At 31.9% G+C, this 23,140-nt stretch overlaps 1 protein-coding gene across 1 annotated transcript; it reads left to right on the top strand.

Moving 5' to 3' along the window:
• The first annotated feature begins 9,023 nt into the window (after positions 1-9,023).
• Positions 9,024-10,525, top strand: LOC113404073 (uncharacterized). The gene is made up of 6 exons (XM_026644821.2): positions 9,024-9,175; positions 9,651-9,774; positions 9,866-9,946; positions 10,030-10,154; positions 10,247-10,333; positions 10,424-10,525. Exons 1-6 carry the CDS (start codon positions 9,137-9,139, stop codon positions 10,523-10,525), a joined length of 558 nt encoding a protein of 185 aa, XP_026500606.2. The 5' UTR covers positions 9,024-9,136.
• The last annotated feature ends 12,615 nt before the right edge of the window (positions 10,526-23,140 follow it).

The raw sequence follows: 23,140 nt of genomic DNA, 5'->3' as shown, positions 1-23,140 counted from the left end.
TCAACAATATCTAAGAATTATATCTAACAATAATAAAAGAAAAACAACTCAGACAGCACAAATTTTATGAAATTCTTTGTAATAAGTACATATAATAATTTTAAAATATTCGAATAACAACGAGAGAAATTATAGATATCTAAAAATAAAAAAAAAAACCAATCAACTTAAAAATATAAACATTACTGAACGAAATATCCGAACGCTAATCTGCTGTCCGGCGCGTCAATGTCAGTTGTCAAACTGTCATTCGTATCTTTGAGGTTAATTGGTGCTGTAAATTTAAATTTAACAACAATTTAAAGAATTTGAAGAGATTTTAAACTACCGACGTACAGATAAGAAAAAATAAAAATAACTTATTATTAAATGGCAGCGAAACGCCAACTATATGGACACATATATAAAGACGAGTGACGTAATGGATAGTAGACAGGAATTATGGACATATATGAGAAACCTTTACTTTGTAGTAATTTTAACCCGCCGAGATCTCGTTTTCTGGTCCGATGCACTGGAAACTTGAGGAAACTTTTCGCAAAGATCCTGTAATTCGGCAGACGTAATGACCTTTTTGCGGCTTTTATCTTGAAGCGCGACAATAATTACCCCGTCAGATGTCCAGCAATTTTTCAAACCGAAGTGTTTTCGAGCTGCAATAAATAGTTCCTGCCGGGGCTTGGTCAAAAATTCCGATATAGTAACTCCAGAACCTTTTAAAGATGTTTTAGAAGTCCAAACAAGATTTCTATGCTTTGTAGCGATAAAACGAACCAGTATAGGTCTTGGTTTTTCTTTCTTTGAACCAAGACGATGACAGATATCCAGGTGTGAAGAATCGATACTGATCAGCTTTAATTGATTGTGCAACACGGATTGAATCCTGCTCTCCACTTGCTCATCAGTACTCTCCGGCAGACCATGAAATAGCAGTACTCTGCTACGAGATCGAGCTTCCTGCACATCAAAACCCACTGAAAGCAGCTGCAATTGCTGACGAAGCATACCGAGTGTCTTCCAAATCACCTCCTTAAAAACGGCATAGTCGGAGGCAAGAGAACCAATATCTCCAATGGTTGTGGACGGTGATTTAGTGCTTCCTTGTGCTTGTGTTGTCAGTGAGAGCATTTTGTCGAATTGATCCATACGGGATTCAAACATTTTAACAATGTCATCCATATTCTTGCTGAGTTGGCTATGTAAATCCATTGTTCTTGTAGTAATGTTGAGAATTGTTTGTGGACCAGGTAATGTGGGAACTTATATTAACTTTTTCACTTCATAAATTATTATTTAAAGAAAAATGTAATTTTAATGAAATAAAAACTTAAGAGCAAAATTTTTAGTTGTTGATATTTCGACCTACCCGAAATCATCTATCGATAAATTAATCGATAGTTATATATATATATAACTATCGATTTATTCACGTCTACTGGAACTAACAGAATCCTTAGGAAACATAAAGTACGATATTATTGGTCTCTCAGATGTAAGAAAACTCGGCAACAGAAGGAAGGAAGAAAAGAGGAACACGACCAATTTATTTTCTACTACTTTGGAGTAACACCGGAATTATATGAAGGTTTTATTATTAAAAAGCACTTAAAAAAATACATAAAAATTAAAAAAAGTTTCGACAATATGGAGGAGGCCTTCACCTTCCATCGAGAGTGGTTCTTGCAATAATAAATAACATTAAAAAAATAAATATATATATTAAACATATAAATAATGCATGCACAATGTTTCTTAACTTAAATCTGTTCTGATGCAAGAAATAAAAGGCTTTTTATTTTATTTATATTTATTTTATATATTATTTTTAAAACCAAATATAATATTCACAATCATATTTTGTTACAAACCAAACAATAAAAGTCTTATTATATTACCATGTTTTTTTTCAGTTTACATTCATTAACATTATATAAATTCATATTTAAGATCAGCCAAAAAAAATATAATACCAAAAATAATGACAAACTTCACACATCCCTAAAATAAAATTGCGTCCTCTGAGAAACGCAAGGTGAAATGTAACACCTCAATGGACTAATTATAGGTGTACTATATATAAAATATAGTGGATGTTTTATATTATGGGAATGTGTTCAATATTATGAAAAGTGTATTGGTTATTTATTTATTTCACAATTATTAAAAAACATTGAACGTATTAAAAAAAAATTTTTTTTTTTCTGAGATGTCTAGTTTTCACCCGTCTTTCTAAGATGGCGGCCGCGTGACAAGGGTTGTAACCCCACAAACTTGGTAAGCTTCTACTGAAGCGCCCTTCCCCCGCCCCATCCCTAAAATAAAATTTTAAAATTTTCTTCCACCAATCTTAATAATTTTACATAAAAGATATCTGAAATTTGCAAGCATTTTAAAGATTATGTAGCTGCACGTCCCGTACCCCAAACTTTAAAGGAGTTCAGTTACATAGACACGTTCCTACGCACATACGTACGTACAAAGATATATATATTTAAAATATAATATTTTTAGAAGGTTTAAGAATTACTTATTTGTATTACTATGGCATAATATGACCAAATCAGCATCAGCATAGAATCATATCGACGAAACTAGTTTAATATGTCTTCTTTTTTGGGGGTTGGGGTTGGGGTTTACTTTGCGTCAGGACGTCACGGTAGCATGCGCAAGCGATCCCGTGGCACCCGCCGAAAGACGGAAAGGATACCGCTGGTTTTTTAGTGGGTAAACCCGGCGTACATGGGCGCACTCGGCGTCCAGGGCTCCGGGGAGTCCCCCCACCCCACTTTCCATCACGTGGGGGAAGCGCGCAAGGCGTTTTTCCAGCGAGAAAGAAAAAAAAAATGGGGTTTACTTTACGCTTCGTTGTTTTAGGAGAAGGCAGTTTTTTTTTACCTTGAATGTGATAAGTCTGCCGGTATTATGGCACTAGTAACCCTACTAGCCACGTTTATTTCTTCTATCTGAAAAATGAGTTCCTTGAAATATAATTTTGATTAATTTCTTATTTAACGTTGTTTATTGACCAATTTATTTACGCAACGCCAATATCATATACTGTACCTCAGTAGTCATTATCTCATCTAGCCCATCAATTGCCACAGGACCCATAATTGACCATATTAGCTCATCCACGTTCGAATATTCTTTAATTGTTGGAGAACCTTCCCCTATATTTGTGCTTTTGCATTCTGCCTTGTTGTAAACTGTCTTTTTTTTAATATTATTTTTAAATCACACATTAAAATTTATTTGTACATTGACCATTATATAATTTTATTAAATAAATAGGATAAAATAAGAATGTGTCTTAAAAGTTAACGAATACCTGTTTCCATTTTGAAATACTTTTTATGGTGCCTCCTAAAGCATGAAATGTCATGCAAGCTGCTCCCACAACTTTTCCATCTCCAGTCGACATTGCATTGAGTTAGTTGGTCAAGTACATTTTCGCAATTTCGGGATGGTTGTTTATGGTAGTAACCATAAAGGCAATTTGATGTTGCTCGCTTGGTTCTTGAATTCATTATTGAAATAATTCTGTCTATGAAATGAAATAAATCTAATAAGTTAATAGAATTAAAAGTAAAAATAAATTCATAAAAAATACACCTATAAAGTACAAAAATATTACATATAGGTACCTATTTATATAAATTGCACTTTACTTACAATTTAACCAGTTATGAATGATTATTTTTTGTCAACAAAATTCTTCATTGTATAGATAAAAAATCCTAAGATTCAGAAATAAATCGATAAATAAAATGAACATTCGATTCCAGATTCAACTACTTATAAACATTATTAATAAAATAAAACATTTACATATTACTTCATTGATTTTCATAAACTAACAATTTACAATTGAGATTGTTATATGAATTCCAATTGTTGGAAAACAACTCATGAAAATATACTTGTTTGGATAATCTACTATTTACATAGTTAAAAATGATTAAAACGCTACCTTAAATATTTTAAAATCCTACCACAAAAAGTTCCTATTTTCAAAATTATCCTTTGCTATATTAGAGCAAGTTTAATACGTAATAATTTTACAATTTTTATGGATATTATTTAGGGAATGAAATTAATGTGTGATTTACTATTATTTATATGAAGCTACAATATGCTTATATAAGCTTAAAAATAAGTTAGGGACTGATTAATAATTTTTTTTCACAAAATTCATAGCTTTTTCTATAAGATTTAGTTATAATATCTTATATAAATATAAATAAATATATATAAATATAAATAAATATTCGACAACATCACATACATTACGCTGATCCCAATGTAAGTAGCTAAAGCACTTGTGTTATGGAAAATCAGAAGCAATGACGGTACCACAAACACCCAGACCTAAGACAACATAGAAAACTAATGAACTTTTTCTACATCGACTCGGCCGGGAATCGAACCCGGGACCTCAAAGTAGCGTACCCATGAAAACCGGTGTACACACTACTCGACCACGGAGGTCGTCGATCTTGTATTAATTGTTCTTTATTTATTTATTAATAAATATGCTTTTAAATTTTATAATTGACATTAAATCACGTACCATTGAAAGTATAGATCATAACATCAAATAAATGATATGAACTTATCACAATGTATTAAAAAATTTGTGAAATATAATGTTAAAATATTTTACTCAATTGTTAATGTAACAATTTGTATTTTAAATTTTTTTATATTTCCAATTACTGCAAATATAAACCAAGTACATATTTCTTTTAATGATGTCATATTGTATTGTTATATTTTAAGTAATATGTAGTATCAATAAAAAAGCCTTTTCATATATTTTTTTTTTTTAATGTATACACAATATACATACTATATAAATACTATACACATTAATAGCTATTCAAATATGATCACAAGTCCTTTAATTTGTGTTTATTATTGACCCCGTCCAATCTGTCTTTGCAAGTAAATGTGATGTGCATGGTGAATATGTTATTATATACTATATTAAGCAAACTTTAATTTACTCAAAGAAAACATGAATTGCATATTTAAAGTTACATCTCAACAATTCATAAATATTATGACTTATTGATCATATGTTGCATTTTATAATATAATTTAAAAAAGGTACTTTTATATCTATTCATTGATTGGTGAATAGAATGTAAAAGAATAGCTTTAGCTCACAAGTTATAATCAAATCAAATCAAATCAAAAATCTTTATTCAATATAGAAGTGTTTACACTTGCTTATTGATTGTCAAAAATCTACCACCGGTTCGGAATTTAACACCTCGGACCTGAGAAGAACCGGCGAAAGAAACTCAGCGGGATATTTTTTTTTTTTCCATTTTGCATGTACAATAATAATTATATTTTAGTTATTTGAAACAGCCTGGAGGCGATCATTTCATTCCCAAGGTGTGCAGTCAACTAAAAAGTCATTAGTGTTGTAATATCCTTTAGCACACAAACACTCTTTAACGATTCTTTTGAATTTTATAATTGAATAATTTTGAACGTTTTCTGGGATCCTGTTGTAAAAACGTATACATTGCCCCAAAAAAGAGTTACTAACCCTGTGTAATCGGGTACTTGGAATAACAAGTTTATTCTTGTTCCTAGTGTTAATAGAATGTACGTCACAATTTCTGGGAAAATCGTTTATGTTTTTGCGTACATACATAACATTATCAAAAACAAATTGAGAAGCGACAGTCATTATTTTAATTTCTTTAAATTTATCTCTTAACGAATCTTTTGGGCCCAGGTTATAAATTGCACGAATAGCCCTCTTCTGCAGTACAAAAATAGTATTAATGTCAGCTGCATTACCCCAGAGTAGGATGCCATACGACATTATACTGTGGAAATAACTGAAGTACACAAGGCGAGCCGTATCCACATCAGTCAAAAGTCTAATTTTTTTTACCGCATAGGCTGCAGAGCTGAGTCTATTCGCCAACTTATTTATATGGGGGCCCCATTGGAGCTTAGAGTCTATTGTCATACCAAGGAACTCTGTTGATTCTAAAACATCTAATGCTTCCCCGTTTAAGCGTACACTCGTTTTGATACATCTTACATTGGGAGTAGTGAATTTAATACATTTAGTCTTTTTACTATTTAACATTAAATTATTAACACTAAACCAATTTACTATTTCAGAGAGAGTATTGTTCACATCGTCATATATTGAAAGACGTCTTTTTATTTTAAAAATTAAAGAAGTATCATCAGCAAACAATACTATCTCGAGTTTATCACCTAGGAGATGTGGCAGGTCATTTATATAAACAAGGAAGAGGAATGGTCCAAGAATTGATCCTTGAGGGACCCCCACAGTAACTGGAGACCCGGGAGATCTCTTTCCATTTACATCAACCCTCTGAATCCGATTGCTCAGATACGAAATCAGAAGACTGAGTGCAGTGTCCCTAATTCCATAATGACGTAGCTTCCTGACCAAAGTTTCGTGTTGCACGCAATCAAAGGCCTTAGATAAATCACAAAATATCCGTAAGGCATCCTGTGACTCCTCCCAGGCCCTGTAAATATTTTTAACGAGCTCAACACCAGCGTCAGTTGTCGAGCGACCCCTTGTAAATCCAAATTGTTTCTTGTGTAGCAACTTGTTATTGTTAAAATGTACTAGCATTTGATTTAGTAATAACTTTTCAAAGATCTTGCTAAGAGTTGGTAGTACAGAGATGGGCCTATAGTTGTTGGGGTCTGATGTACTACCTGACTTAAATATTGGTAATACTCTACTATGTTTCATGAGGTCAGGAAACACGCCACTAAGGACACATTTATTAAATATAGTGACAAGGTAGGGTGCGATTACATCAATTATTGAATTGACTACCTTGACAGAGATCCCCCACAGATCGGCCGTTTTCTTAATATCTAGTGATCTGAAGGAACTTATTACATCACTTACACTTACTGTATTAAATTTAAAGCTAATATTACATTTTTCCACGTGGTGTATAAACATAAATAACCTTATAATTAGGTTAAGGGTTAAAGCAATGGTATACCTACTCGCTGAAATAAATAAATTCAATATGTAGATGCATTATATATTTTTTTGACTCAACATTTATGAACCTAAACTATGAAGAACTATTCAATGTCAAATTTAATTACTGATAATTAGTCAATAATTAACATGAAATTAAACTATGATAATATTTTAAAATTAATCATTAATAGAAACATAAGATTTTTATTTTAACTTTAAATCATAATGATTGAAATAGTAATAAATTAACTATCCTTACCCACTTACTCACATGCTATAACAAATTATTAATGTCTTCATGTTTTAAACCATTTAAATTATGTACAATCTTATGAAGCAAAATTGATAATAATTTATTCAATCTCTGTTTTAATAATTATTTGATTTTTTTAAATTTTATTCTTCCTATGGATTTCCTATAAAATGTTTTGTTTCCATATAATCTCACATATGACATAAAATACAGCTCAGTGGAGCTTTTCAAATAGAGAGCTATACTGCTTAAATATTATTTATATTAAATTTAATATTATATATAGGCCTATTAAAATTGTTTCAACCATTCACTTAAGCATTTCTGTTAAAATGACTCCGAAGTTAGTTTCGGTCGGAAAAGCTTTTCGAAGTAATATTTACAATCTGATAGTTATGCAAGACAGTATTTTGACTATTATACAATTTTTTGGCATTACCTATTACCTAACAACTTAGGTAAAGCAAAATGTACAATATGAGATTCACTCCATCCATATATTTTTGCACACTCATTTACCTTTGATAGCCAGAAATCGATATGATGATTCTTTACAGATGGGTCAAATTCCGATAACAAGTTATTATTATGCGGTAAACTAGGCCTTATTAATGTTTGAACCAATTTAGCTAAATCACTAAAGTTAAGTATTGCACTCGAGGAATTCAAATTATCTGACTCACCTAATGTATTAAATGGCATGCGTTTTGGCAAGGTCGATGGCTACGGAGAAAAATGGGCTTGTAATTCAGTATCATCCACACTGGACAGGAATCTCCACTCTGGAACTCACCTTCGCCGTTAACACGAAGTCGCAGAATAAACTCTTGAAGTCACAATAATATCTCGTCCGGTCGCAGAATAGCTCGATCTTCTTCCAAGGCCATATTATTTCGTTGCTAAGCTTCAATTCTTTGTGCTACTTTTAATTTTTCTTGTTATGAGAAGTATCAACGTCTTCACCAGATTGTCTTTTTCGCTCATTAAAAAGATCGCGTGGTCGTTTAGAACGAGGCATTATTGAAACAAAAATTATCCCACTTCTGATAATAAATACACCAGTACCTACACAGAAAATTATTTTCTTTTATTTTATAAACCTTCTAATTCTGCGGTTAAAATAAACTGATAATTGTCAAAAATCTTCTATTTACATTAAATTGGTGACCATCATTTAATATTTCTACTTTTACGCGGGAAAACATTTTGTATTAATATTATATACTCTTTCAACCATAACAGGAAAAAGCCACATAAATAACATTTGATAGCAAATTGACGCGATATCATTGGTCGAGAGATTGATTAATCTATGATATTCACTATGGACTTGCGTAAAAATGAGTATAATAATAAATAAATTTGAACGACGATTCAAAACGCCATTTTAATTTGAATGACGTTTTGAAATCGATGACACTTATTTTCATGAAATCGGATACAATAACAAAATCTAAGTTTATTAAATATAAGTATAAATAATATAAATGTAACTGTATAAATAAGTATTTCTAACAAATATAAGCATTAAGAGTTTTACTAATTACTTACACATATACATATTTTATTATTATATTATTTTGATACTAGACACAAACACTTCAAATTTATTTATTTGTTTAGATTATTTAAACCTTTTTAGCAACATTATATAAAATTTTGTTAAATTCTTAATATTTTTTTCATATAAACAAATAGTAAGTGCATAAGTGCAATTCAGACATGCGCACACTTATCGGAATCTAGCTATCTGCTGTGCCCGGGTAAAATCTAGGCATTGGAGCTCCTGCATCGGGGCATTGATAACGTATATTTCACAATTATTGTGTCTGTTTGTTTTTAATTCAAGGTGTTAAAAGTTATAATTCGTGAAAATGTTATTATACTGTGATCCAGAGAACGACTCGGATACCGTATGTTTTGATTATATTTATTTATGTACATATTATGTCATAGATGTCGGAATTAAATATTATTACAATAATTAATGTAATATATTAATAAATTTATAAATATGAACCGCTGCGAATAATTTGATGCTAGCCTATTTTATAAGGTATTTAGATATAAGTTGCACAACATTGATGCGAATTTTTTATATATTTTTATGATTTTGCTCATATATAAGGAAATAAAAAAGGCTGCTAAGATAGCTGAGCTAAACTTTTTAAGATATGTTATTGATTTCGTCCCACCTTTCCTTACCCCGAGGAAGGCGTGTCCGCGCAGTTTGAGGTAAGGGAAGGGGGAAAGCTCGCAGCTGCGCACTGAGCTGAAAATATTTTCTTCTCTCATACCAATTGATTTATTTTACGCTTGACCTATGTTAACTGTAACTTGACAGATTTGAACAGGTAAGGAAGTAAATAGCGACAAATTTTGTTATAGAACCACAAAACAAAGAGCTACGATAGTAAAGAGGAGATCAGCATGCAACCAGATTCAAGCAGCGAGTCGGCATCTGAAGACGAATCGGCTCCAACAGCTGACGCTTTAAATCAATATTATTATGGTAAGATAATGTACTAGTACATCGACTACATTTTCATTAACTATATTTGGAAGATTCTATTAAACTTGAAATGAATTATGTTTTTACACAGATAACGACACTGCGGAGTCACTAGCGGACAACATGTATAATCTAGCCGTGGAGTCGGACCAAGATGATGACTACGATGATTGTATGTAAAAATCTGTTGTACGCAAAAAATATTACTATATTAATTCGTTCGAACAATGTTGAAATTAAATTTAACTTTTACAGTGAATCCATCGTCTTCTTCGCAACCACCACCGCTGCCGTTTGTTTTTGATAACTACGCAGAAGACGAATCTGAAGAATCTGATATAGATAACAACATAAGCGAAATTGCTGGCTTGGATCATCTGGTATAGTTTTTCATTTGTAATTTATCGAGGCTATTTATAATTTAAATATGTTCGATTGATATTTGAATACTAATTCAAAAAATAATCAACAGGTCGTAAACAGTCCTCTTTGGTACGCGCATGTAAAGCCACACTTGACTGAACCGGAACGAGAAAAATTGTGGAACAAAACTCCTTGGGTGAGGTTTCATTTACTATCTAAATTAAAATTTATAAAACAAACTGGCTTCTATAAAATATATTATTGACGAATTTTTTTTTTTGTGCAGAAAGAAAAAATTTATTGTGATGACTCCGATGACGCTGATATTGATTACGATGAAGTTGTTCCTCCGCTGATTAAGAACCAGTACTTCATCGCACTTATTTAAAAAAATATATATGTATTTGAACTATTTTTTGTTAATGGATACCATATTATTTTGGATTGTTTACAAGCCCTTTCAAGTATAGCCAATTGGAAGTAGGGCAATGCGACATTGGAGTGTTATATACATATATGTGTAGATTATGTATTCTACGAAAAATAATTTAGATTATATATTTTTTAAATTAGTTTCAAATCTTCTTAACATTATATCATGAGTAAATATTAATTATTTAATAATTTGTCATACAAATATGCCAGCAAAATTTTCATATTTCATGCATTAAAAATGAAGGTATATTTATTGGGCTTACGAAACCAGATATACACAGTAATGATGGAAATTATATATGAGTATATTATTTATTCACATAAAGATCATCGGCGGCACTACAATAATGAAGAGTTAAATATTCATTTTATTTATTATATTATTTATAGTTTGATATTAAAATTTTAAAGGATAAAAATAATAATGTGATTTTGCAAAATATTTTTTATTGATAAAAAATAATTTTAAAATCAGTAACCCTCGTAGTTGAATATTGATAGTGTCAGCTGATTTCATAAAGAAGTATGAGGTTTCTTCTAGAGATATCTCACGATATTCGTTTTTGCTTGTAACTTTGATTTGCAAGCATTTTACTATGTTCGGGTAAATCGTAGTCATGAAATTGTTTTATAGAAATAAGAAAAAGATAATGTATGCTCTCAAGATTATAGGGAATTGAATTCGGAAGATCAAACATGGCTACTGTATGCGAGGCATATATATGTGGAGCAACATAAGGAAATTAATATAAAATATAAAGATGGTAGTGTGTAAATAAGAAATATATATAATCGTAAGGAATGAACTGTAATTATATAACTACACTATCTTTTAATTTTATATAAAACAAATTACGTTTAGATACCTTCCGCCTAAAAGTTTTTCTATCTCTTATTCTTATCTTTATTATATACTATGTATATCGCACTATGGAACTAATATATATGACTTTTCAAACATTCCAGTGTGAAGAGCATAAGCTAAAAGGCGGCATTAGAGAGTTTTTATCTCGTCTCGAATGTTTTATGTGTAGCTTAGAAATAAACATACCGTGTCTATTTACTACTCTCGTAGAATCATAAAGTTAATCAAACTATTATTAAGTAGTTTTAGAATACTGAGATGTATTTCATTAAAGTTATAAGGTCATCAATTATATTGGACTTGTAATAAAAATCAATTAAACTTTCGTTGTTTATTTCATTGCTATCGAATTCTAGGATCACAATTCAAATAATTAATAAAAATAAACAAACCTGATATTTACGTTTTGCATGCGATTCGATATTAGCTATACGAGTATGCACCATAAACAGTTCTTTATAATATATGGCACACAAACGAGTGACATCATAACACGTTAAGAAAAACAAACGTGTTTACCTAACATACCAATTTATGTTTTCTTAAAATGGTATTCTGTATGCCATAAGACAAGCCCTCCGGTGTTGCAGATATCCATGGGCAGTAGTAATCACTTTCCATCAGGTGAGACTCCTGCTCGTTTGGTCCCCTATAACATAAAAAAAGAGTTAAAACGCCTATTATTTATACTTCGCTTGACTATGCTTGGACGGACATATCCGTCTGTTTGTCTGTCACCAGGCTGTATCTCAAGAACCGCAATAGCTAGACAGTTGACATTTTCACAAATTATCTATTTCTTTTGCCGCTATAACAACAAATACTAAACACAAAATAATCCCTCCCTTACCAAAAACGCCATTTTTTGCCTACGTTTGCTCGATATCATTAAATGGTACCAATGGTATATTTAATAATACATACACTAAACCCCGGGTATGATTGCATTAAAAAATATAAATAACCCGGAATTCAACGCAACAGTAGTACAAACATCATGTGGGAAAGGGCATAGTGAAGCCATTTCTTTTGATTTAAAAAGAGTTCGGATTATTGGCATTTATAGATCCCCTTGATGTAACTGGCATTACCATCTTTACCATAAGGCACATAGGGCACGTGCCCAGGGCCCCTATCCTGAGAGGGCCCCAAAGAACCAACAATTTCCTTCACACGTTTGTGCTCACGTTGACTGCTGTGTATATTTTCGAAAGTGATATATTTGTAAGAAATACTTAAGGCTTGACCATAAGCAAATTATTTGTACATGGTAATAAATATCTACCAAAAGGGCCCCAAATTCATGGGTGCCCAAGGGCCCCAGCATAGCTTGAGACGGCTCTGGTAACTGGAACAATTTTTTAGAATTAATAAATATTCTGAATACTGCCAATGTAGTATATACACTCCAACTATAGTATGCGAGAATTTCAATCTAGATTTATTGGAATATAATCAGAACGCACTTATAAAAAATATTTTGACCATATTGGTTTAAATTCAAACTTCCTTGTGGTGCTACTACAATGGGTGTTACTCAAATATTAGCACTATTAGTTTAATTATATATGTAGCCCTTTATGGATACAATTTCAAATCGAGGAATCATTTTTATTATCTAAATTGCGTGAAAATTAAGTAACTATGTAGGCACTAAATTTAAAGTCATAAACAAAACTGGGCGGTCCTACTACATATCTATTTATCTAATATATACTTACTTTATATTATTTCTCATGCCAAAAACCACGTAATGAGTCAAATATTACTTTTTAAGATTTGGTTACAGCCAGACTCCATGGTTACAGAGGAAACCGGGACAAGATAAACTAAAAAAAGGTTACAGTATGAAATTAGTGTACCTACTGTTGTTTACCTAGTCTATGGTACAGAACCCTTCGTGCGCGAGTCTGACTCGCACTTGGCCAATTTTTGAGAGATTTCACGAAGTACCTACAATCTAATTCATTTCCTATATTTTAACATTAGCACCGGTTTTTTTTCTACGTAAATTTATTGTTTTTTTCTTAATTAAAGCCAAATATTTTAACATAAAAATATTACTAAGACTTGTTTATTTATAAATACCTACTAGTGATAAATAAATAATTTACTCGAGTTGATACACATATTTTAAAAAATTACGATTTAGGTATTTTTTGTAAGTTGTTCGGAACGTATTGAAATTAGTATTTATTTATTTATTTATTGGAAAAGTTACACCATCAACTTATCACTAAGCACTTAAAATTAATATCTGACTTGGATAACATACAAAGTGATACGTCTTTAAAGGTGTAAACAACATTAACCTTCAAAAATATTTTTGATAGGAAACTATATAAGCCAAACTAACCTATATAAAATATAAAATTAAATTTTAAAAACTAAATAATAATTGAAATTAAGATAACAAAGAAAAAATACCGTACTGAAGAATATAAAAGCAAATTAGAAGATTTATAAAAGAAAAAAGAAAAAACAAAACTTAAATATATTACTTATAAGGTATGAGATCGAACAATGAGATCTTTGGAATGTTTAGCAAAATTAGTTTTATTATTATGAAAGATGTCAATATCGCCGTTAGATAACAAGTCATTAAACGAATTCATTAGTCTGTTAAGAGGTGCATATTTACCTAAATTTGTTTTAGATGTTGGAGTACAAAAATATTTTTTAATTGGACGTCTAGGAATAGTACGAGGAACTGATAAGTTGATATGCTGGATTAATTCAGGTGAAGACATGTCACCATGAATTAGTTTGTATAAGGTAACGACGTCAGTAATTTTACGGCGCAATTCAAGCGATATAATTTTAAAGTGAGCCAGCCTCGTATTATAGGTAGCCCGATAAGAACAACTGCGATCTTTATAAGCTAAAAATCGGGTAAAATTACGCTGTATACGTTCTAACCTTACGACATTAATTTTATAAGAGGGGTTCCAAATTGAAGAGGCATATTCGAGGTGAGACCGTACAAGGGAACAATAGACGTAAAGTAAAGTGGATATATTTTTAAAGTCCTGCCCGGTGCGTTTCAAAAAACCTAACATCTTCCATGGCTTCAATATTATGGAGTCTAGGTGATTATTAAAGTTTAATTTACTATCCATTATTACTCCCAGGTCACGAATTGTATTAGACTCTACTAAAACATCGATAGACAAGTGATAGTCCAAGCGGTAGTTAAGGTGTTAGCGATACTATCTACAGCAGCGTTGCAGAACTATCGATAGTTTGACTATCGATAGTTGACTTCGAAAACTATTCAGGATATCGATAGTACTATCGATAGTATCGTATTGATCAATACTATCGATACTATCGATAGCTCTCCGTGAGCAATACTATCGATAGTGGCAATACTATCGATAGTATCATATCTATATATCGCTCATTTCTTTTAGAAAATATACAATTATACAGCATTTTTTCTGGATAAGGATAGTTATCAAAATGGATTGGGCACTGATGGATAGCTGCTCTTAGTCTGACTACTAAATTAGAGTTGAAGAAGGGACTAATACCTAATAATCCGTGTATCGTGCCAACCTTACTCATACCTTGGTATGAAATCAACTGAAAATGAGGATAAAATGGAATCATTTTCAAAGGAGGCATTTTTAAAAAAAATAAATAACTTCTAAAGAATTGAACTTAACTGAACTTATTACTTAGTACTGTCTGGTAAGTAGGTACTGTTTATGCAATATTAAGTTCTAATTCAAAGAGAATGTTAGATGTTGCTATCAGATTAGAAATGTAATAATTATGAGAAAATTATTTTAACAAATAAATATATTTGAAGTTAAAGACATTTCTTTTAAGTCTTTCATTAATATATTTTAAATATTTATATTATAGGTAAAATAAAAAAGTAGGTTTTTAAATTATTTTATGCCCTCAATATTTTAATAAAATAGGTAAATAAGTAATGTCAAATAGCAATGAATAAATTTAGTTACATAATTTTAAACAGAACTTAGTTAGAATTTTATTAAGCAAAGAAAGTCATAACATCTACCACATACTTATTTAAATGTATAAAATTACATAGTGTAACATAAAGGAATGCTTTGTTGATATTTTTGCATAATTATATTGCTATCAAAATATTATTTAACTGATAGATGATAAAAATAAATAAATCTATTAGAAATTCAGAATTACAAAATATATTACTAACATACATGTTTTGCTATCTGAGTAATAAAATCTTATAAACTAAAGGGAAAGACTATGTTACACAGTATCTGTTATTTCATATTTGCACGGGCTGATTTTACATTAATTTAAATTTACTGTATTTTTTTGAAGTATTTATACATAAGTAATATACAGTATTTCTATTTATAAATTTAAATTATGTATATACATTATATATACATTTAAAATATTCACCTCATTTTAAATATAGAAAGTTTTAATTATAATTGTGTTGAAAATAATAACATTTGGAGTCTTAATATTACATAATTTAATCTTAATATCTAGTATACATAAATTTATTTTTAAGGAGTGAAAGTCTATACTGATTCCTCTATTTTCATCTTATTATTGAAATTCAAAAGATCAAAACCTTTTATCAATTTATTTAGTTTGATTATGGCATAACTTAACTGGCTAAGTAAATACCTAAATAAATACTTTTTTCTAAAACTAAAAACATTTTTATGAGATTAATGTTAAATTATTTATTCAATTTTACGCTGTTATTTTAAAGTTGCTATACTTGTATTCCTTTTTTCTGTGGATCACCACCATTTCTTATAAAAATAGTTTATGTTTAATAGACTGCACACGTAGTGCCTTCTTTACAAGCAGTCATAATTATTTTTGGAAACATTTTTAGTTTTAGTTACTTTACATTCTTGAATGGATATTAAATTGTTTAAGGTTCTTAATGTTTTGATATTATTCTTCTTTTAATCACTCAATTTAGATTATAAAACAGTTAACAAGTATTGTTATATCCTGCATTTTAATGCACACTTAATTTTTAAAGTAAAATATTTTTAAGTCTTCTAATTGCATATAGGTACGAGTGTAAAAATAAATCCCCTTTATATCACTCACGTGTCGACGAAGGTTATAATTGAACTCAAATAATAAACTGACAAGGACTATATTTCTTGAAATACAATTATTTAGGTAACTTCAAAATGTCCGCACGCTTCCCGCGCTAGGTCCCCAAACCCCGTTTTGATGCCGCGCCCCACCGAGCGGCCACCAGTGAGCCCAGTTGATAAAAAAAAAAATTTTACTCGGTAAAGCTACTTTAATTTTAGGATAATCATTAGAAAACCTTACACTCGACCATCCTGATGACATGCATGTCCTCATGCATGCACCAGGTGGAACCATATAAAACCTTACACTTGGCAGAACGAGGCATTCAAATAATATTCGTTTTTATAGTACTCGTTATAATAATTACAGCATTTTTGTTGTATTTGCAAATATATTATAATAAACTAACCGTTAATTAAAATTTATTCATCATCAATAAATTAGCAAGAGACATATATAAACAAATATCCATACGCTGGTTTTTCGCCGAAGGGTTAAACTCAGGTATGATGTTTTTGCTATCTCTATTCGAAATTTGTGTGCAATGGCTCGGCTGTGACGGAAAGATATCTTTAATAGACTTAAGTATTTGAGGTACGTCTTTAGAAAAAAAGGATGGGCTACGTGACCTTTTAGAATCTCCTCGGTAGTCCCCCTCGGGTACGCGACTGCTGCTGCGGTGTTGGCCGCGTTCGTGGCCACGGCTGCGACCACGGCTGCGGCTTCGGACGCGGCTGCGGCTCTCCCGCGTCGCCCTTTGTGGCGACCCGCGGCGTACGCTCCGCTGACGATGTTGCTCCACGTCTAGTTCTCGTTGCAGCTCGAGCTCCAGTTGGCGAACCCGCTTCTGTTCTTTCCTCAGCGCTTCTTCGCGATCCTGCAGCCGGCGGCAGTAACTGCGGCTGAGTCGACTGGAGTCGTGATCACGCCCGAGAGCATAGATAATACACTTATACTAGCTAAAAGTAGTTTTTAGCCAATACCGCGATGTGAGCGTTATAAGCTGGTTTGTGTTTTCGATGGCATACAGAATCAGGGCCATGGTCTAATCTAGTTGAGTCACCGAGTCAGATTTCCACCACACACAGAACGAAGAAGCAAGAACCCTGAAAGATATAATATATTAACAGAACATGTTTTTTCACATTAGGTATATAAATTGAAACTTAGTACAATGGTTAAGACTTTTATCAAAATATTAAAAAAAAAAAAATTACAAATACCTTCCAAAGTTATCAGAATTATTTGCACCATCTCTTCATGTCCAGCAACTGCATCGACTCACAGCCTTTCCACAGATTTTAAAAGAGGGGTAAGCCTGAAATTAATTGTATTTTTTATTAAAAGGTTGACAAAATACATATAATGTCGTCGTGGTAATTATTTGTTACTCTATTTTAGTTCTGTTTAATTCTAATGTCGGTAACTCGATCGCGTTATGCAATTAATTGAAACATCCTATTTGAATAACTTAACATGGAACGGTTCACTTAAAATTAAATTGGTGACATATTTTTTATCTTTATGGCAGCTTAAATATTCGGAAACAGTTGTACTTATGTGTAAAGCAACATGTATTTGAAATAATAACCATTTCGCGTATGTCATTATTCTTTTTTTTACATTACATTAACAGCCTGTAAATTTCCCACTGCTGGGCCTCCTCTCCTTTTAAGGAGAAGGTTTGGAGCATATTCTTAACCTTATATTTTTGCTCCATACGCATTGAAGGACATTAAAGGTGAAATGTACGATATCTGTCCGTTTCATTTTCTTTTGTAATTTTTGTCTCACCTTACTGTAAGAGTTACCTGCCGTGCATTGATGGGTACGTAAGATCAAAACACATCAACGATCCCAGTCAGCCAACATGCACTTTGCCAGACGTGCCATGCGCCGAAGTTGCTGGTGAGGTCGCCGCTGCCGTCGAATCACTGACACTGCTGACGAGGCGCCGCCGCTGCCGAAGGGGCCCCAACGCTGCCGACATGGTGCTGTCAAGGCACTGATACTACGAATGAGGCACCGACGTTGTTGACGTGGCAGTAGCGAGATGATGCCAAGGCGATCGCGTCACCTCGAGACGTTCAGCAAGCCGAACTTTCCAGCGACAAGCGAGCCGAGCATCCGCCGCGGTGCTCCTTCTGACTCGTACCCTCATTCGAACAACAAAAGAAAAACAACTGGTACGAACGTTCTATATTATTCTAAGTAACTGCATAGACTGAATTTTGAAATGTAGGAAACCAAGGACGATCTCGTACGGCCGCATAATATGATCAACTGCCGCGTGCTCCACGGCCCGGTGTCGCCTCTAGAAGATCAGCAGGCCCAATTCTCCAGTGATAAGGAAGCCGAACATCTGGAAAAAAAATGAAAAAAAAATGCTTTAAAATAAATAGAAATATTTTATGCTTTTTATTATAATACACTACTTATAAATATTGGGCGTGCTAATTGATTTCCTATTTGAAAATGACTTGCTACTACTGGCAACACCGACAAGATACTGATAAAATAAGGAATGGTTTTCAGATTTATATTAGTAAGTCAATAGTGTTCGCCCAGGGTTCGATATTTGGGAAAACAAATGAGTTTGGATGTTGTTAGCCTTTTTTTACTCTAATACCATTTTTTTTATTTATAACCCTAAAGCCTGTTTAACAGCTATCATATTATAATAAAAAGAAAATTAGGTGATCAAACTTTACTGTTTTGTTTTGCCAATTAATTTTGTATTAATTTAAGTTTAACAGAACGAGAAAAAAGTGCCTTACCATTTTATTAAAATGTGAATCGTAAATAAGAAGCATTAAAATAATTTGTCTTTGCTGCCTATCGAATTTTGTGGACCTGCTTTCAGTCAGCGATGGTTCATTTCGTCGGTGGACGGAGTAGAGTCCATAATATAACATAGAAACTGGTTATAACTGAACTTTAAAATTTTCCACTGACGAAATCAAGAATTATCTATTTTCTAATTATTTTTTCTTTATTTACTTCTTATTTAAACTACGCTTTAATAAGTAACACATATCGAAAAAAAAAATCACAATCATATTTCCGACAGGAACAGTCTACGCAAATAATATGAAGGTTTTGTCTCACGCTCCTAACTCAGCGATGTTCAAGGTGCTCGATCAGCTACTTGACAACCAGCTGCTCAACAATCAGCCGCCCAGCAACCAGCAGCTCGACAATTAGCTGATATACCTTTACTTGTCGAAACGTAGAAAACGTCGTTGTTCGACCCTTTGTACTGAAATTATTAGGCAAAATAATTTTAATATGTTGTAAAACTAAATATTTCATCTGGGTATATAAAATATGTAGCTATGAATTCGTTGCTATTATTAACTTTATAGTAACATTTTTGACAAATATAAAACTATACCTCGAGTTCTTAATTCGATTACACCATGCAAAATAAAAATAACACCAAACTATAATCGGTGTCTTACTAAATAGTTTTACCACTTGTTTAATTAATTCCAAATAAATCATATTATATTAAATCACAAAACATTATTATTATGATATCAATAAATTTACACTTACGATTTTTAAGATATTGGGGATGATAATATGTAATTAAAATTAAATACTACGAGTAAAAATATTGAAATGAACGTTATTACGTTAGTATCAAAACAAGCTCTAGAATATCTGGACTGCCCGGTCCAGCGTAAACGAGAAAAAGATAAGTTTGCGCATGCGAAACGTTTTTCAATCAATATATTACAAAAGACAAATTGAAAATTAATATTAGTTCAGTTTTTATATAGGAAAAAAGGCCGACAAATGCAAATTAACCGAAAAGGTTGATTTGTTAGGTTTAAAAGGTTAACCTGAAATTGTCGACCTGGATTTCCTACACGCGCTCTCGACCATCTTGAGAAATAGAATAGGGTACAATTTCGTTTTTTTGCAACAACTGGACTATGAGTCGTGATACGAGAATTATGTATATATTTTATAATGAGATACTTTTTTTTGCTACATTTACGCACTGCAATTGAAGTCTTATAAATAACCTACCATTAATGACTATTGAGATATAGAGCGCGAAACTAAAGAAATGAAAAACTGTTTCTTTTTGGCTCTTTTCGTTTTTCTTGTGATATATTATATTTTGCTCGATTTGAAACGATTGCTACTGGGAGTATTTCAGTCAAATGACTGTATATTTTCAAAGATATGAGACGTATCTCTAGAAATATTGTAACGGATTAATATTATACGGGAGAATGAATTATTATTATTTTCATATACTTATATATAAATTATATATATATTTATATTGTAATCCTGTCGCAGCGCTACCTACCGGGTTAAATATAAGCCGCACGTAGACCCAATTAAGCACATATTAAAATTTAATCAAATTGTTTTGGGGAGTTTACATCCATATATACATACATACAGGTACATTGATTAGATTACATGGTAAATGTATACATATACACGGAATAAAAAAGATAATAAAAGGAATGACGTTATATTAACCTTTTTTATTAGGCCGCATGGCGGTTGTGCACTTGAACTGGTATGAGAAACAGTGATTTAATGCTATGATAATCCAGGGTTTAACCCATTGGTAACAGATTTCCTCAGCTAAGACTGATTGACCATTTATGGGACTATCCGTTATTTTTATAATTATGTTGTGGCATCGGCTACTTTATAAACACTAAAGCTATGACTGTGAAACTCACTGGATCACGGTCTAGTTTTAAGGGTTATTGATAAGCTAAGCGTCGATTTAAATACCGCAGTTATTACTTTGTTATCTACTGGACTACGGTCTTGTTTATAGTAATAAGACTTTTAGTCTTTTATAAACTTCAGCTACGGTTGTGATACCTGGTGGACTTTAGTTCCACTTTATATATTATGTTACAAAGTGCTGGGACACTATAAAATGGATCCCATGCTCGAGGAAGGTTCAACGACCTATTGTTGGAATCTACAGCTGATGGCGGGCGCGGGGCCAATTCAATCTCCTCCCCATTTTATATTTTTCAAAAACAGTTAAATATATAAAGATGGGAAGGTGCGACATTCTTCAGCTCGTAAGAGGTGTTAAAGGAAATGGGAACAGTATCTCATACATCCGATTATTATTATTTAAATTAATTAAACAAAATATTTATATTAAAACGTAGGTATTTGAAAGATAAACTTGGTTTTATTTGGTCTCCTCTATAGTCGATCGAACTTATAATCTCTGACGCTCTAAAAAAACACGGTTATTACATAAAATCAACGATATATGGATCCTAACTAAATAGACGAAATCATAAGCCAAACCAATAATATTTTTTTTATGATATCGGTAGCCGGACGAGCAAATAGGTCATATAACAGCATTAGAATGTACGAAATTAATTTAATTATGTTTTAATTATTAATTATGTTTGTCTACTTGTACAAGATCAACATAATTATACATATATGACACAAGAGAAATATATTTTAAGGAAATTCTAGTTTTAAGTAGCACCTTAAAGTATTTTCCAGGTCTCAGAACCAAAAACGGCCAAAAAATGTAATTACTAATGGTCCTTAAATTTTAATCATTTAAATTTTAAGTAATTAAAGTGCAAAGCCATAGAGGATAAAAAAAAATTCAGCTTCACTAATTTTTGACCATTGGTGTGTCGCCCATCATAGCAGTGCGTCGGATCGTTCAAAAGTTCATCTGACGTGTCATACTCTACTATAATTTTATTGAGTGCGGCATTTAATAAATAAATAAATTATTGACATAATAAATATGTTCATTACAAGAAAGAAATGACGCGACTGATATAACAGCTGAGGTGAAAGAACGTTACCTGCCTCCACTCCAGATGTGGTTAGGTTAGGAAGTTGTTTCCTCATTAACATATGCCAAATAACACATTCAAGAACATTAAATAAAATATAAAAGATACATAAAATGCGGAATACAAATAATAGACTAACAAAGGAAGAAAAATCGATGCAGCTTTAGATGAGCCCGGGAATAATCTAGGGCTCATCTAAATACTCTCTCACACACTCACACTCAAACTCAAACTCAAATTCCTTTATTCAACATATTAAACATTACACTTTCTTATTGATGGTCAAATGAAACACTACCACCGGTTCGGAAAAAGTAACACCCTGACCTGAGAAGAACCGGCGAAATAAACTCAGCGGGTCTTTTTTTTTGTCAAATTAATACTACCTAATACTAGCTAATACTACCTAATACATAACACTGATAAGTTTACGCATGCCCAGCATTGTATAAATCGTTACCTCGAAAATTTAATACAATTTTACAGTTACCAAATGTTTTAAAATGGCTTAAGCTAAATGGCAATTATATTTCTTACAGTGTCTATTGTGGTTTTGACCGCTTATGATTAGTGGGCTGAGTACCATAACCAGACACCCTACCTAAGTCATACATCTTCCCTTATGATGTTCAGCGCCGAATACAAATAAACAAAGTGTATAAGAAAGATGTGATTATCAACACATCAATTCAAATAACGTCATCTTTGTCACTCATTTTATTATTAGTCGGAGGTATTATTATTATTATTAATTGATTACAGGCCACAATTGTGCATGTCAGTCTAACCCAGTGACGCA

This window comes from Vanessa tameamea, chromosome Z (assembly GCF_037043105.1).
Source record: "Vanessa tameamea isolate UH-Manoa-2023 chromosome Z, ilVanTame1 primary haplotype, whole genome shotgun sequence".
Classification (NCBI taxonomy): domain Eukaryota; kingdom Metazoa; phylum Arthropoda; class Insecta; order Lepidoptera; family Nymphalidae; genus Vanessa; species Vanessa tameamea.
The sequence above is the reverse complement of the archived record's forward strand: the minus strand, read 5'-3'. Positions and strand labels throughout refer to the sequence as shown.

Bases quoted from the DNA above. Each gene is read 5' to 3' on its own strand.
- LOC113404073 (XM_026644821.2), top strand. From the start codon at position 9,137: ATGTTATTATACTGTGATCCAGAGAACGACTCGGATACC. The intron at 9,176-9,650 runs GTATGTTTTGAT...ATTTTGTTATAG, and splicing joins CAGAGAACGACTCGGATACC to AACCACAAAACAAAGAGCTA. The intron at 10,334-10,423 runs GTGAGGTTTCAT...TTTTTTGTGCAG, and splicing joins TGTGGAACAAAACTCCTTGG to AAAGAAAAAATTTATTGTGA.